The sequence below is a fragment of the Lissotriton helveticus genome, chromosome 6 (assembly GCF_964261635.1).
Source record: "Lissotriton helveticus chromosome 6, aLisHel1.1, whole genome shotgun sequence".
In the NCBI taxonomy this organism is placed as follows: Eukaryota; Metazoa; Chordata; class Amphibia; order Caudata; family Salamandridae; genus Lissotriton; species Lissotriton helveticus.
In genome coordinates, this window is record NC_136067.1 from 1,132,142,390 (window position 1) to 1,132,159,631 (window position 17,242).

General features: G+C 47.5%; 1 protein-coding gene across 3 annotated transcripts in view; it reads right to left on the reverse strand.

Annotated features, from left to right (window-relative positions):
- The window catches only part of LOC144763310 (uncharacterized), a 109,853-nt gene extending 98,365 nt beyond the window's left edge, over positions 1–11,488 (reverse strand). The window contains exon 1 of one of the 3 annotated variants that reach the window (XM_078648787.1): positions 11,390–11,488. Coding sequence is in view for 2 of the 3 variants with exons in the window: in XM_078648785.1 (XP_078504911.1) it covers positions 11,147–11,170 (24 nt within the window). In the remaining variant the exon portion in view is untranslated. Of the gene's footprint in view, positions 1–11,146; positions 11,351–11,389 lie in introns of those variants that run through there. The other 2 variants (XM_078648785.1, XM_078648786.1) reach the window with 2 other exon arrangements.
- Positions 11,489–17,242: the final 5,754 nt, after the last annotated feature.

Consider the following 17,242-nt stretch of genomic DNA (forward strand, 5'->3'; position numbering starts at 1 on the left):
ATGACCTACCAATAAAAAAGTTTTTTTTTAAAACTATGTTTAATCCTACCACAACCTCCAGACTGTGAATACGACTTGCATCGTAGTCAGTTTTTTCGCTAGTTACAATTGCGACATGCGAGAATGCCATATATATCAAGGATGGATGACCGTCTAGAATTCAATCCCCTGGAGGCATAGCTACTGTTAGGGACCACAAAGTAGCTCAGATGTATCACTCCCAGGTAAACAACATCAAATACCTTTGATGTACGTTTGTGCTTGGCTTGGGAGCGAGATCTGGGTTCACTCACAAGTGAGGAATGGGGAGAGGCTACAAATTCTATGTCAGGACAGGAGGCTCCGATTATGCTTAGTCTCATTTCTTTACTGACACATAGCAGCCAATCACATTACAGTAAAGAAAAACAGAAATAGGGCAACCATAGAGTACACCCATAGTATATAAACAGTCTCAGAGGTAACCACTTCCTCTTTCTTTGCTGCTCCGCAGCCAGTTAAGTCTATTTCCCTTTTAATGCTTATATTGCTGTTGTAAATCTTATTGTTATGATTGTTTGTGCACTTGCCTTATCTTGCGCTGCTTTATGATACCTGCGCGCGGCTTGTGTATGCTTTGTGGTCCGCCTTTCGGTGTGCTGGTACTGTTTTCGCGTCCGTTTTCGGCGCGTTTGTTGGGAGCGCGTTGCTCGCCTCCCAGTGCCTGGCCGTTTGTGCCGGTCGCTTTCGGTGGAGCGGGAGCAGGGGTCCGCGGTTCGCATTGGGAGCGCGAGCGCTCTCGAGCCGGTGTTGTTCAGTGGCATTTCAGCGTCGCGCGTGCGCGCTGCTTTATTTCCGGCTCGAGGCATTTTTTCTTCACACGCCCTCCTGCCGGTTGAGTGAAGGACCGCTGTTAATCTGTGCTCAAGCCCACAGCCCTGAACTTTTGACCCCGCTTGACGCCGGAGCTCAGGAAAGAGCTTCGGTTGTATTTCATTGTGCATAGGCTCTGCCTAGAGTGTTTTTTGACGGCAGGCTTTCTCCCTCCACATTCAAATTGTTTTTTGCATCGAGTTTTACCTCAGTTTGAGCCTGCTTTGGGGTTCACACTCCCCCATTACTGGTATCTAAGATACTCCATATATTACTACAGTCTTGTGGGCATTGACTTTTGCATATTGTTGCAATGGCTGAGTATTATGAAGAAGATGAAGACTGTTATTATGATGAGGAGGAAGATACTTCTCTTGCATATGACTTAGTGGAGGAGTTGGATAATGGTGTTCAACTTTCAGTTAACAAGGCACTGGTAAGGGCCATTAATCCCCTTAAACGCCATCTTAATGAATATGCCATTCAGCAGGGCTGGTTGCCTCCTTCACAAAAATCCGCAAAGTCTCCTGGTAACCCTCACAAATTAGATTTTCAGAGACTGGCGAAGGTTTTATCTTCAGACAAACCCAAGTCTTCTGCGTCTCTTTATGCGGAGGGGTCAGACCATGGTCAAGCCTCTTCAGGTCATGACTCTCCTCCTAAAAAGCGTCTCCGCAAGGAGCATTTTGTTGACGCCTTTGAGCGTCCCCCCCTTCTCACTTTCGAACCTGAGGACATTGTCCATCCACATTCCACGTCATGGCTGCCCGCTCCAGCGGTGGCAGCTTACCTGGAGGCGCATGTTCGCCAACCCTTTGAGGCGCCTGTCCGGGCTCGGCTTCGCTCTGAGTGCCCGAGGCCTGACCTGGCAGACCATATTGCTGAAACCCCGGAGGTGGACCCTATGATGGTCACCTACCTTAAAAAATATTCTAAAGACCCCAAGAAAGGCCTGGACCGTTCCTGGCGGTCTTGTCAAGACAAGCTAATGGACATGTTGGGTCCCCTATCCAAGATCCTGGACCTAGGTTTCAAGGCCAAGGAAGCCTCGGCGACAGTTAACCCTGACGAGCTAATCGAATGGGCACAGAGGGCCGTATGCATGTTTGGGAACGTTAATTGTGCCATTTCAGCAGAACGTCGTCGATCCATTCTCCTGAAACTGGATCCAAAGTTGGCGGAGCTGGCCACCTCTGAGGCAGGTCCAGAGGCGCAGGGTCTTCTTTTTGGCCAGCCTTTTCTACAGGAGTTGACTAAGTTTGTCTCTGCCTTTAGCGGCATTGATAGGGCACAAGCTTCCTTGCGCCGGGCCATGCGTCCGGTTTTCACCAAGGCCGGACGACAAAGGGGACGGTCGTTCGGCCGTGGATCTCAGCAACAGTCCCAGAGGGGTGGATCGCAGCATCGTGGTGGCCAATACGACTCTGGCTACTCCACCCGCGCAAACTTTTATCCTTCTAGAAAAGGAAAAGGCCAGTATGGCAAAGGACGTTCCGGTGGTCATCAGGGACAATACCAAGATTCCCACCCTACAGGTGAGCCTGATTCATGCATGCGATGTGATGTTGGGGGGTCGCATTCAATTTTTCCTGCAGAATTGGCGCTTGCTCTCCGGCGATGCTTGGGTGCTACAAACTGTTCAGGGGTTCAGAATAGAATTCTATCACCCGATGCATCAGACTTGTCCCCCTCCTTGTCTGCGTTTTTCTCTTCAGGATCAGGTTTGTCTCTCCGAGGAGATAGACTCTCTTCTGAAAAAAAGGGGCGGTGATTCCAACCACCCGTCATCCGAAGGGGTTTGCCAGTTCTGTCTTTCTGGTCGAGAAAAAAGGGGGCGGTGCTCGTCTTGTTCTCAACCTGAAAGACTTCAACGGCGGAGTCGTCTATCGTCATTTCAAGATGGAGGGCATCCATCTGTTGAGGGATCTCCTTCGAGAAGGGGATTGGATGGTCAGACTGGACCTCAAGGATGCTTATCTTTCGGTTCCGATTTACAAACCTCATCGCCGTTTTCTCCAGTTTCTCTGGCAGGGAGTCTGGTACGAGTATCAGGTTCTCCCGTTCGGTCTTTCGTCAGCACCATGGTGCTTCACGAAGCTGTTGAGACCAGTTGTGGAACATCTTCGGTCACTGGGTGTCAGGTTGATTATTTATCTGGACGATATTCTCCTTATGGCGGATTGTCCTCTCAAACTTCTTCAACATCTGGAATTATCCATCACTCTTTTACAGTCTCTGGGGTTTCTAATCAATGTCCAGAAATCGGTTTTGGTTCCAGCCCAGCGTATCGATTTCCTGGGCTTTCAGATCGACTCGGTTACTTGTCAACTTCTCTTGCCCAACCAAAAGATGCGTTATATCAAGAGAGAGTTGCTGTCTGTTATTTCCAGACCGACTGTGTCGTTGAGGTCGTTGGCGCGTGTAGTCGGTCTGCTGGCGTCATCCATTCAGGCGATCTTTCCGGGTCCCCTACATTACAGGGCAATGCAGCGCCTGAAAATTCTTCATCTCCGGAAAGGCCTCGGATATTCCGATCAGATTCCTCTTACGGAGGAGGTCCGGTGGGAGATGCAGTGGTGGTTGGACCACATGGAGGCCTGGAACGGCCGAGCCCTCTTCGGTGTGTCTCCGGATCTGGTGATCGAATCCGATGCCAGTCGGTGGGGCTGGGGAGCCCGTTGCGGCTCGGTCTCGACCGGGGGTCGTTGGTCCCCTCAGGAATTGAAACTTCATATCAACTGTCTGGAGCTCCTAGCGGGTTCCTTTGCGATCAAATGTTTTTCTCCCCTACAGACCAGTTGTTGAGTCCTTCTCCGGATGGACAATATCTCGGCAGTCCGCTATGTGAACAAACTGGGCGGGACCAGGTCCAGAATCCTGGCGGAGATCGCCAAAGATTTTTGGCACTTCTGTCTGCAGAAAAAGATCACTGTTATTGCGGAGTACCTTCCGGGATGCCGCAATCAGATAGCGGACTGGCACTCCAGGCACCTTCGGGATTACAGCGATTGGAGGCTGCATCCCCGGGTCTTCCGTGCTCTCCATCGGCGTTGGGGTCCTTGCCAACTAGATCTCTTTGCCTCACGCCTCAATGCGCAACTTCCGCATTTTTACAGTTGGAGGCCGGACCCTCAGGCTCTGGCCACGGATGCCTTTCTCCAGCAGTGGCCATCGACCCTCTGTTATGCCTTCCCTCCATTTCTAATGATTCCCAGGGTATTGGCCTACTCCAAACGATTTCAGACGGATCTGATTCTGATTGCCCCTCTCTGGAGGGCTCAAGCGTGGTTTCCGGTCCTTCTAGAAATGTGTTCGGCCCCACCGTTTCTCCTTCCCCCATTGTGGAATCTCCTGTTGGACCCTCTCGGAGGTCCTCATCCCCTGATCCTCTCAGGCTCCCTCCCTCTTCTCGCGTGGAGGATCTCGGGGATCGCTGGTCGCTCCCGGGCCTTTCAAGCGACGCTTCCAAGCTCCTTAGTGAAGCTTGGGCTCCCAATACTCACAAACGGTATAAGGGGTCTTGGAAGCGTTGGTGTGATTGGTGTTCACAACAACAAGTTGATCCCGTTTCAGCTGATATCAGCATGATTGTTAATTTCTTGGCCTCCTTAGCCACCTCTGGTCTGGCTTATTCGACTATCAACGGTTTCCGGTCTGCTATCTCGGCGGGTCATGCCCACATAGATGGGAAACCCGCGGGTGAACATCCTTTTGTTTCCAGGTTGCTTAAAGGAGTTCGTTTTGCAAAACCTCCCACCCCTAAATATGTTACCTTGTGGGATGTTTCTGTTGTCCTCAGATTTTTGGAGGCCTGGCCTTCCAATGCTTCCTTATCTCGCAAGCAGCTTTCTGCAAAACTGACTATGTTGCTATGTTTGGTCTCTTGTAAGCGCGTGTCGGATGTGCACGCTTTGGATCTGGCGGGTCGCAGCTTCACTCCTGAAGGAGTTTCCTTTCGTCTCTCCAGACGTACCAAATCTAATGCGCCTTCTATTTCTTATCCTTCTTTCCCTTCTCACCCCAACCTTTGTGTGGTTCAATGTCTGAAGGATTATGAGGTGAGTACTGCTTCTTTGCGCTCAGACATGCAGGGTCAACTGCTGATTGCATTACAAAAGCCTTTTCGCCCTGTTTCTCCAGCTACCTTGGCGCGCTGGGTGCGGGGGCTTATGTCTGAAGCTGGAATTGATGTTTCTGTGTTTGGCGCACACTCTGCACGTGGAGCGATGGCGTCCAAAGCTTATTCCATGGGTGTTACTCTGTTTGATATCATGAAGGCTGCAGATTGGTCATCTGCTTCTGTGTTTAAAACTTTTTACTTTAAGCCTATCGATAGTGTTGCTTCTGTGGTGGTAGATCAGCTTTAAAAAAGCATAATCGGAGCCTCCTGTCCTGACATAGAATTAAAAATTTGCAAACATTCGTGACAAGAATTTTCAATTCTATTAAGGACTAGGAGGCGAGGATTATCCCACCCGTTGTATATGCCTGTATCTATTATATTGTTACTATGCAATACTTCATGGATCTTTCCTAATGAAATGTGATGAATGCTTTGGTTTTTTCTTTACCCACCCTTTATTTGCTCATGATTACACAGGATGTGTATTACGGCTTTGTGTCTCTTTTCAGGCTCTGATCCCAAGTGAGGTTCCTCCGGCTCCGCCCTTGTGGACGTTCTGCTGCGAGTTTCTTCTCCTCGTTGGCCTGCTTCTGTTCCTGTGGCTTTTGGAAGTTCCTCCGCCTCCACGTTCGGATTTTGGTCCTTTCGAATGATGTTTTCCTTGGTTTCTGATGTTTAATTAGTTCTTCCTACTGGATTTTGGACAAAGAAAGAGGAAGTGGTTACCTCTGAGACTGTTTATATACTATGGGTGTACTCTATGGTTGCCCTATTTCTGTTTTTCTTTACTGTAATGTGATTGGCTGCTATGTGTCAGTAAAGAAATGAGACTAAGCATAATCCTCGCCTCCTAGTCCTTAATAGAATTGAAAATTCTTGTCACGAATGTTTGCAAATTTTTAAGTCTCTGAGGGACTCGGCCACTGCAGCTACGTTGCGCCTTATTAAACTGAAATATCTACACAGAGTATACCTTATGAGGAGAAAACCATTAAAGACTGGTGCGGTGTCTTCCCCCACATGCCTCATGTGATCTTTACTGGAGGGAAACTTGATACACACAATATGGGGTTGCAGCTTGTTGAAGTCCTACGGGGAGCCTGTACTTTGCTGCTTAGGATCTGTGTTAGGATGGACACTTCAGCCTAATACAAAGATGGTTATCCTGCTTATAAATATAAACTTGTGTACAGATGGATGCAACCTGGCTTTGCTTCAGTTGGGGTTGGTGGTTGCTCGACTGCAGACCTAGTCGGTGGAAAGACGAAAATCCTCCCTCCAAGGAGGAGTGCAGGAAGGGAATGGATTTTTGCATGAGTATGGAAAATCCAATATGCAAGGCTAGAGGCTGCGCTCCGAACCATACTAAAATATGGGAGGCTTGAGGACACTATCATGGGATTTAAATGGACCCGGTTGGCCTACGAGGTACAACACTAGATAAAATACAAATATGGAAAATTGAGAGTTGCACTCCTGACATTGGGGAACCTTGTCATAGATGTGTTCAGTATGGACTATCAATTTTATATGAGCTGTTGTGCTTTTATGGTCTATTTACAAAAGATTGAATAAAGCTGTGTGACTGACTGACTATCAATGAAATGTAAATTGAAGGGTGGTGGAAAGGGGAGAAACAGGGTGATCTATCCTCTACTTGTATCTTCTAATTTTGTTTTAATCATTTAATTTAGATTTTTCTGTCGTTTCTCAAAGTGAAAAACCTTGTCATCATCATGCTCCTATGACCCAGCAAATGGGGGCAATTTAAAACAGCAGAACAAACTCTCTTTAGTAAACTGTCTCAATGTTTCCCTGAAATAGTTGCATGGTTTGGGAACATAGCCACACACAATTAATATATGAGGACTCCTCTCTGTAGTTGGACAGCTCACTCAAGTTGACTACATTCTGCTCCCATCTCTGTATAATCTGCAGATCACCGGTTTGAACCTTGGTGGAGCAAGCTCAGCTTTTCTTCCTTCCACCATGGAGTAAAGTAATGCCATCAACATGAATAAAAGTAATGCCTGTTGTTTGTAATGTTTCGAAACTGTAAAATGAAGAAGCAAGCTCTATATAAAAAGGTATTGTTCTTTTATATCAAATAGACACTGTAAAGAAGCATCACTTATTCTATCAGTTAGTATAGTTTTGTCTGAACTATGTTTTTATTATTCTTGTGTTGTGTGTTTCTTTTCTTCAATAAAAGAATTATGGTTAGAAGAAAGTGTCTACTCAAGAATAAGTATGGCTAAAACCTTTCAATTGGCTTTAGGCAAAATGTCTGAGAACATGAAAACTCTAGAGGTAATGCATATAAAGATGTCAACATCAAATACGCTACAGCATTGACTCTTTAGGGGTAAGCTAAGTAAATAAAGTCTCCTTTGTGACCATGGATGGAAAAGTCCACCCTAACATAACAAATCATTATCAGAATAATCTGATAGATATAATGGTTGGCTCATCAATCTCTTGCCTTATTTATTTTTAATGGTAGGTAAGCCACTTGAAGATGGAGCCAAATGCTTAGTTAGACTTGGCCCAGCTTGAAGTCCTTTTGGACGCTTGAGCCCTAAACAAACTGTGTTTTCCTGGTGGCATCAGTATGACACCCACACTGTACCCTCATGCACCTGAATTAAAGGCAAAGCAATGACCTTTGATGTAAAAAGTGCGAGACGAAGAGATAACCATGTAGTGACTGAAATTCACAATGTGAAACAAGAAAATCTGGGATCATTCTCAGCTTCCACTATTGCCAAAAGTCATGCCTTCTTTTTCTTCATGAGCACATATGAAAACACTTTGAAATAAATGAGTTTAAGTTTAGTGTGGTACAAAACCCTCACGTTTGATTTAATAGACTCTGATGATGCTTCATTTAGAATAACAACCTAGGCCACATAGACGATCCACATGACAACTGACTGGCCTCTTGATTCACTAATGGGGTCTTCAAGGAGGGAGGGAGCATGATTGTTTCTAGGTTCCTGTTATCACTTGTAATAAATTCCCCTCCATGTTGCAATATGATCTGATTTACTAAGGTGAAATATCTCTGCATGTTAAAGATATACAAATTTTTTAATTTTGAAGAGAAGTGTTGTGGCATTACTTTAATGTCATCTGCGTATGACTTAGTGGGAACATCGTCTACCTATGCCTAAGGCATTGTGATTTAAGTATGTTCTAATTAGAACCTTGGGGGTAGGTGACAGTGGGCAGTTAGTGGAAGAGCGCCTGACTAACGGACACTGATGTTCGCTGTGCGGTGTCAGGGCACTGAAGAAATAAACCACCAGTTGAACTTCTGTTGGTGTATGAATAATCATTATAAATTTGGCGACGAGTCCCTTTGCCCTGAAACCCCAAAGAACCTGTGCTACTGCAGAACTGGGAGTCCGACACATTCAGAGCGTACGGCCGAATGGTGCATCACACCTAACCACATCATTTGGTCTATCCACCTGTCACAGTATTTGGATTGGAGGAAGGAGTTGTTGCACAATATGTGGGCCTATCGCATTGCTCCTAGTGAATCCACTGGTCTGAGCCCTTTTGTGTTGATAAGGGGTAGAACACCTATCACTAAGGATAATGTTGGATGGATGGTTACAGCCAAGAAAGCGAACTGGTCATCTGATTTGGTTAAACAAAGGCTGAAAGATGCACAGGATTTGAGCAAGAAATATTATCATGCCACACTCAGAAGCAGACCTGTGCACATTAGAATAGGTGACAGAGTGAGAGTTAAAAAGAGTGTATCTTGAAGAAAGGCCAAAGTCGTTTCTCACATTATTTAATTGAAAAAACTTTTGTAATTCTGTGTTATTGAATCATGTAAAAGTGTGGCATTTCTCTGATTTGTCTTTGCGTAAGGGGGAGGAGGAGCCACAGCACACATCTACACACCACCTTATATCACCTGATAATCATAAGATTGCCTGGATGACAGAGAATGGTGGTGGTTAAAGGGTACATGATATGGATGAGGTTGTCACTGATGAACAGAATCCTACAAGGCATGAACCAAGGAAAAAGGTGGAGCAGAGTGATGGTGGGTAGTGTGCGCCATGTTGTAACAATAATACAGTCAGGACACGAGCTGGGGGTACACGCGGATGGACGGCGTCCACTCACTATTTTCACAGGGTAAACGCCATCCACCCTGCCAAGAATTTGGGCCCACTGAATAAAGTGCCGAACTCGTCCCGGTATAATTTCCAAACACAGGGACACTTTCAGCAGCGGCTGCACGTTGTCTGCTTTCTATCTGCAACAAGCAACAACGTGCAGGCGGGGACGGGGCTTTCTGGGTCCATAACAAAGGCCGAATTTGAGGGGTCATCAGGACTCCTTTTGTGAGTCTCTTGGCTGGGAGCAGTCAGGAGCCTCACACCTGGATGCAAATGAAGCAAAGGGGAAGCAAAGGGGAAACAAAGCCTCACACCTTGTTAGCACTTCACACATACTTAAGAAAGGCAGTTTTTCACTTTGTTCAGTCCCTGTTTAGGAGATACGCATGCACTGTAAGAATGTCAGATGTGTTGGTCTTCCAGGTATTTACACAAAGCAAATTGCATTTATATAGAGCTTACTACACCTGAGGAAGCGTTGAAATAATTTAAGTACCATTATTTTTTCTTTTATAGCCCTACTCATCCCAATGCAGAGTGTCAGAGCGCTTTACATCAGCAGGCGCATATTACATTACAATACATTATATACTTTTATAAATTAATGTAAAGGATGTGGTACATAAAACTGGGGGATTGCAAGCTGTAGAAGTCACATATCATCTTCCATAGCTCACTGTGCTATTATCTTCGCAACACACTCAAACGTACACATGATAGACCTGCTAAACATATAAGTGAGGGGATTAGATCTGATGTCACTTCTTGTGATGCCGCTTCCTGTAAAGTCATGGCTTGTGATGCCACTTTCTATTATGTCAATTCATGTGATGCCATGTGTGATGTCATGCGCTGTGATGTCATGTGCAGTGATGTTGCGCGCCGTGATGTCTAACTAGGTTAGTCCCCCCAGTTCTTTTTTTAAAACTTGTGCCCTGAATACATTGGAGTAGACTACTGAGATCAATTATTACCCACAAATGGTTCTGCAGTCATAGGTTGAGAACAAAGTAAGTGTGGGCGGGTGGTGAAGAGCCCTGACAAGTTTCGCGACTTTGTTAGCGAATAAGCATTGTGATGTTTCCAAGGGTTACTTATGTGGACGCATTCTTATGTTCTAGTGAGAAGTGTATTATTTCCAGGTAATAGGATGTTTATTTTGGATACATTATATAAGCGCCGTGTTTCAGTATACAATGTGAGTGTTATGTTTTTATTTAGAAAAAAGGGGGATGTGTTGTGGCTTTACTTTAATGTTATCTGCGTATAACCTGGGGTGGACACCGTCTACCTATTCCCAAGGTATTGTGATGTAAGTAGGTTCTAATTAGAACCTTAGGCGTAGGTGACGGTGGTCAGTTGTAGGAAGAGAGGCTGAATAAACGGAGTAAATGTTCTCTGTGCTGTGTCAGGGCTCTGAAGAAACAAGGCACCTGCTGAACTTCTGCTGGTGCACGAGTAATCATTACAAGAGGTTATTTGTACACGATGTTTGTTGCCTGATTTACTTGCTAACTATTTTCACGCCTAGGTTCAACCAGAGGCTCTAATAGCCAAGCCAAACTATTCACTCGACTCTTAACTGTTAACTAGTGGCTTCACCCCTTTTGCAATACTGGCACAACAGTTCCGCAATATGTAGTCAATTTTAGCACATATACTAATGTGTAACTCTGTGCGAAATGTTAAACTTTAAATTTATGTATATCGTCAGCTGCTTCGTTGTCCAAGTACGTCAAAATAAAAACTAATACACATTTAAAAAAAATATATATGTATAGTGGCTTCACCCACCACTACTTCTTTAGCCTTACATTGAGACCTGTCGTCATGTATATATAATATATCACCACTCCGCCTCCACGGAATTCAGCCCGCGTAAATAGAGCCAGACTACAAACATATCGTAACTCGGCTTTCACATCCTAAGAGTGCCACTTCCAGACCTGCTCCTGAAAAGGCTCTCCGTCGTATTTATGGAAAAAAGTCGATTCCGCTTTTTTTTTTTTTACCACGCAACGTCACTCACCTTTTCGAACTCTTGTTGGGGCATTTCTGTACAGATACCAATTTACTCGTTTCCAGCAGGAATAAGTAAAATGGAACAAAGCAGCGAAACGCACATCTGGCCCCGGCAGGAAGATGCAGACACCTCAAAACAGCAACCAGGAATAGAGTTTAGACACTACCCTCGACATTCTATTGCGCATGCGCAGTGCTCTGAGCCTAATCTACAGGAAATGTGGTGCAACTGTAATTTGTCCAGACTCACAGGACGTTGAGCAGACACCGAAGCTCAAAAGTTGTTCTTCGGTTCCAAAGTCGGCAGCTCTAGACTCTGCTCCCACTAGGCGCAGATCGGGAAAGATTTAGAATGATGAGGCAGTCTCTGATTGGCTGCAGTTCTGACAGTTTGGGGCACTACTCTGTGGGCACTGATTGAGCGGCTGCTAGTGCTTCCGTTTATTTATGCTTTTTTATATAGCGCGTACCTCACCCGAAAGTGTTGATGCTCTTTATAATATAATAACCAGTTGCATTACATTCAGTCATTTATGTTCCACCTTACAGAGAAGTTATGGACAGCCTGTGAAAACAAGAATTTACAATGCAATGGTCTCGGCATTGTTAAAGTTAGAGCTATTGGCAGTGCTCATGACATTATTTTTATTTATGTTTTTGTTTTTAAAACATATAAATAAATGGCATTGTCATTTACAATGCCAATATGTGGTGACGGTCTAGTCTTTGCTGGCCGGAACCGGAAGGGCGCTAGCGGAAGCGGAAGGCGGCCATCTTTGCTGGCGCCGACCGCAACAGAGCAGCGGTGTTTCCCGGCGCTGCGGGTCGAATAAAGAGTAACTTACCCTCCAAACCTCGAGTGGCTTACATTATTTAGACCTCCACAGTGGCGACGAGTGGTGCTCTCCACGGCGGCTCTTGAAACGCACGGAGCCCGCCGTGGCGTCGAGAAACACGCAAAGGACGTTCCCGCCCTTGAGAAGGACGTCCATACCGACCCGGAGCGCGGCAGAGGGCGGCGTGGGCAGATGGTGACGCCTGCTGCCTCCCCAGTGGTGTCTACAGCCCGAAGGGGCCACTGGAGCAGCGAATCCTTGTCAAACACATTGTGTCCAGACATAAGAGACAGGCGAAGGGTCTGCTGCTTGACCCACGTATTCCCTCCAACCTGGGTACCGGGGACCATTCACAACAGCAAGGCCGGATGAGCCTAGAAGCGCACGCGGCCTGCGTGATAAATCCCAGAGTGACACTCGGTCTGCCCCAGGAGAAGGTGAGAAGGGGGACGCAGTGGTAAGGCCCCTTGCAGTCGGTGAGGAGGGGCACGCTACCTCGTGGCATTGAGCTCCATGCAAAGCTGGCAGAGCAACTAGTCCAGAGAGGACGGTCGGAGAGTGACGGTGGGGCAGGGCCACGTTCCCAACGAGCCACGGCCGCAGAGTCGGGGAGTGCGACGACCAGCGGAGGCAGTGGAGTTGACGCAGACCAACGCCAAGCTCCAGGCAGTCCTCCCAATCGCGACAACCCAGTTCCAGCTAACCCCAACTTGGTCAGGAGAATGGCGGCGCAATCCACGTCTCTCACGCAAATGGTACAGTTTCTTCCTTCCAGAGGGGAGCCGGCGATGCCCTGGGAAGACTGGAAGAGGTACTTCCAGAACTATTTGGAGGCACTTGAAGAGGAAAGCGGAGCGGCTTATTCAAGTAAGCGGAGGTTGAAAATACTGTTGCATAACTTGGGGCCGGAAGGCATAAGAGTGTTCGACACCATCGTAAAAGGGCAAAGAGACGATACCGATGATGATGTTTTCAGCCATGCTGTTTCAGACCTGGACGCGCACTACAGACCCGTGGTGTGCGTGGCAATCGGCAGGCACAGTTTTTTCCACAGAAAGCAGGGAGGAGGTGAGACAGTAGATGAGTATGTGTCAGCGCTCCAAAAACTAGCCCTCACATGCAAATTTGGTCCTCTCCACGATGAGCTCATCCGTGATCAAATAATCATGCACACGACGAGCACGCACGTCCAAGAGAAGCTGTGGGTGAATGGCGACGCACCCTTGAAGGAGGTTTGGGCCATGGTGAAGAAAGCGGAGATGTCGAAAAGGTGTGCGCAAGCAGCTAGAAAAGACGCGGTGGGCGCTCAGACGGTTTGCAGAATCATGACGAACCATAGAGGAGAGAAGACCAAGCAAAAAGACACGACAAGGAGTCAAGACAACAAGAAAGGTCCGCAACAGTCCGGTGGAACAGCCCAGGAAGAGGCGGCAGGCCAAGTTGTTACCGGTGCGGGAGCACAGCGCATTTGGGGAACGACAAGGCATGCCCTGCATTTAGAGCGAAATGCGCATACTGCAATACCTTCGGTCACTATGAGAAGGTATGTCGTCGTAAGCCAAGAGGGACCACAGTCAGGTACGTGGACCAGGAACAACAGGAAGAAGAGGCAAGCCGTACGGACGAGGACGACCAGCAGGAGTTTCTATACATCGATGCCCAAATACTAGACGTAGGAGGCACGGAATCGGACAAACCTAAATTGGACATGCAGATAGGAAGAGTGCCCATAGAAATGATTGCGGACAGCGGAGCACCCATCACCATAATACAAAGACAGGTGTGGGACAGAGAATTCGTGGCGAAGGTGAAGGAAGAACTACGTCCAATGGATTTACGACCAGTCACGTATACGGGGCAGAGGATACCAATGTTAGGGTACTGCCCTTTGCTGTTTGAGTTCAGGGGTCGTCAAGCCATGTGTAAGCTGTATGTGGCGGAGAAAGGACCGTCGGTGCTCAGTTGGAAGGACCAGGGAGCGTTAGGGATACAACTTAACCCTGGTGGAGTGGAGAAGATTCTGTTGATGGACATGGAACAGAGCTGCGACACCGAAGCATGGCGCAGGGAGTACCCCAAGGTGTTAGGAGGACAAATAGGGGAACTGGTCAAACACCAACACCTCATCAAGTTGAAAGACGGAGCCACGCCAGTTGTGCACAAAGTAAGGAACATTCCACTCAGATGTCAGGAGGCAGTCCAGGCGGAACTGGACAGACTGGAAAAAAGCGGTGTCATACAAGCCATAGAGAGCTCGGAGTGGCTCTCGCCCTTGGTGGTGGCCCAGAAACCAAATGGGAAGGTGAGGCTATTCATCGATCTGAGAGAATTGAACAAAAACATCTTGGTCGATAAATTCCCTCTTCCCCGCATCAATGAGATGTTAGCAAAAACGAAAGGCATCAGATGGTTCTCCACGTTGGACTTATCCTCAGCTTACCACCAGGTGAGACTCCATCCATCATGCAGCCACCTCACGTCTTTCATCACACCTTTTGGTTGCTACAAATTTGTTAGAATGCCATTTGGGTTGGCATCTGCAGCTGCTGTGTTCCAAAATCTAATGCATAGACTGTTCAGGAAAATGGGTGGCGTCCAGTTCTTCCAAGATGACATCCTGGTCATGGGAACGTCCAAACAGGATAACAATGAGAAATTGCATCAGGTTCTGCGCACCCTGCAGGCAAACGGATTGACGGCAGAATGGTCCAAGTGCAAGCTGGGGGTGCCATCAGTAACGTACCTCGGTCATGAGGTGAGTGAGAGAGGTATAGAGCCAAAGAGGGCCAACTTGCAAGCAATCGTGGATGCGCCAGCCCCAGAGAAGAAGGAGGATGTCAGATCATTCCTGGGGATGGCGGAGTACTATAGCAAATTTATTCCCAACTTTGCCACAAAAACTCATTGCATGCGCCAACTACTGAAGGAGAAGAATGGCTTCCAATGGCGGGAGGCAGAACAGGAAGAATTCACCAAGCTGAAGCAAGAGCTCAGTACTACGATACCGTTGACAGGGTTTGATCCTGATGCTTATTCTGTCCTCACCACTGATGCCAGTGAAAAAGGTCTTGGGGCAGTGCTGATGCAGAAGTCGGAGAAGGGAGAGATGTCCACCATCAGTTTTGCTTCGAGGTCCTTGGCGCCGAATGAAGAAAAGTTCAGCGTCATTGAGAAAGAGATGCTGGCGGTGGTGTGGGGCATGGAGAGATTCAGGCAATATTTGTGGGGAGCAAAATTCCTAGTGAGAACTGACCACAAGCCCTTGGTAAAAGTATTGACATCATGTGGCACATACCAGGGCCACAAAATAAGGTGGCCGACTTCCTGAGCCGGGCGGCTGCAAAGAAAAGAACCGACATGCAAGAGACCCCGAACTGGGATGACTATGTGATGGCCACCTTTCAGGACATGGAAGGAGTAATAAGTGCCCAAGAATGGGAAGAGGCGTACAAATTGGACGATGATCTGGAAGCAATAAAAGGGTACGTCGTCCATGGATGGCCCGAGAAGAGACATCTCAGAGAAACGTTACGGAGATACTGGGAAGTGCGGGACGAGATATCGCTGGGAGAGAATCCCGTGTTCCTGTTAAGGGGCGACAAGGTGGTGCCCCCCAAGGGGTGATAGACCTTTTACTGGCATTGCTGCATGAAGGACATCCGGGAATCACAAAGACCAAAGCCCTGGCTAGACAGATGTACTGGTGGCCAGCCATCGACTCCCAGGTGGAGAGATATGTAAGACAATGTGAGTCGTGCGCAAGGGCAGACAAATCCCAGAGTGTAATGAGACCTCCATGGGGGCGATTCCCTATACCAGAAGGACCCTGGGAGATGGTGTCCGTCGACATCATGGGACCCATTCTAGACAAGGAAGGACTACAAAAATATGTGGTAGTGTTGATTGACAAGTACTCCAAATGGCCGGAGATTGATGTGCAGGAAGCTATGGACACGGAAGCCGTCATATCCTTCCTAAGAAATGCGTTCCTCAAGGAAGGAATCCCGAAGGTGATCATTTGTGACAATGGACCTCAATTTACGTCTGCAAAATGGGAAGCATTTGTGTCAAGGAATGGCATAGAGGTCAAACACACGCCCATATATCATCCCTCAGGAAATGGGCAAGTTGAACGTTTCAACAGGGTGATCATGGGCACCATTCAGGCGGCCATCAACGATGGATTGGACTGGGAGAAGGAGTTACCAAAAATGTTATGGGCCTACCGGATCACTCCGGGTAGCACTGGTTACAGCCCATTCAAGGTGCTACGGGGAAGAGAACCCTTCACAAAGGACAATGCTGTGTGGAGGAAGATGGTTGTACAGAGCAAATGGTCTCCAGCGGTAGTCAAGAGAAACCTGGAAAGAGCGCAGGAAACATACACTGAACATTTCAATAAACGACATGGGGTCCAAGGAGTGACATTGGATAGAGGCGATTGGGTGAGAGTGAAAATACCCACGCTCAAAAGAAAAGGGGAAAGCAAGTTCACCCCACCCCTACAAGTACTAGAACCATATGCCAGATCTGCACTGCTAAGCGACGGAAAGGTGTGGTCGACGGACAGGATGGCCAAATGTAGCAAGATCTTGAATTGGGGAACAGAGGGAGGCGAGAAGATAGAGAATGTGGAGACTAGTGAGAAAGGAAGTGGTGGACAGATAAATGAGCAAGTAGAAGAAGGCATGCAGCAAGTGGAAGATGGAACGGGAAACGAGAACGAGGAGGTCCGAGGGCCTAAGGAAGAGAAAGGTGAAGGCAGAAGGGAAAATGGAACCGGAGAGGTCAGCGTGAAGGCAAGGACCGTGGAACGGACGTCAGAAGGACAAAGCAGTGAACAAAGCGAGGGAGTGAAGAGGACGAGAGCTGGAAGAAGGGTGAGAATTCCAGAGAGGTTCAAGGACTTTGAGATGGACTGACAGTAAGACTTGTTGGTTGGTTAATGTTGTGTAAAGGGGGGAGATATGTGGTGACGGTCTAGTCTTTGCTGGCCGGAACCGGAAGGGCGCTAGCGGAAGCGGAAGGCGGCCATCTTTGCTGGCGCCGACCGCAACAGAGAGCAGTGGTGTTTCCCGGCGCTCCGGGTCGGATAAAGAGTAACTTACCCTCCAAACCTCGAGTGGCCTACATTATTTAGACCTCCACACAATAGCTTAATCTCTCGCAAATGCGAGACCTATTGCATTTGCACCCACACACAGAGCCACACACACAAAGCCACCCAAACACACATACAGAGCCACCTACACAGTCATTCACATAGA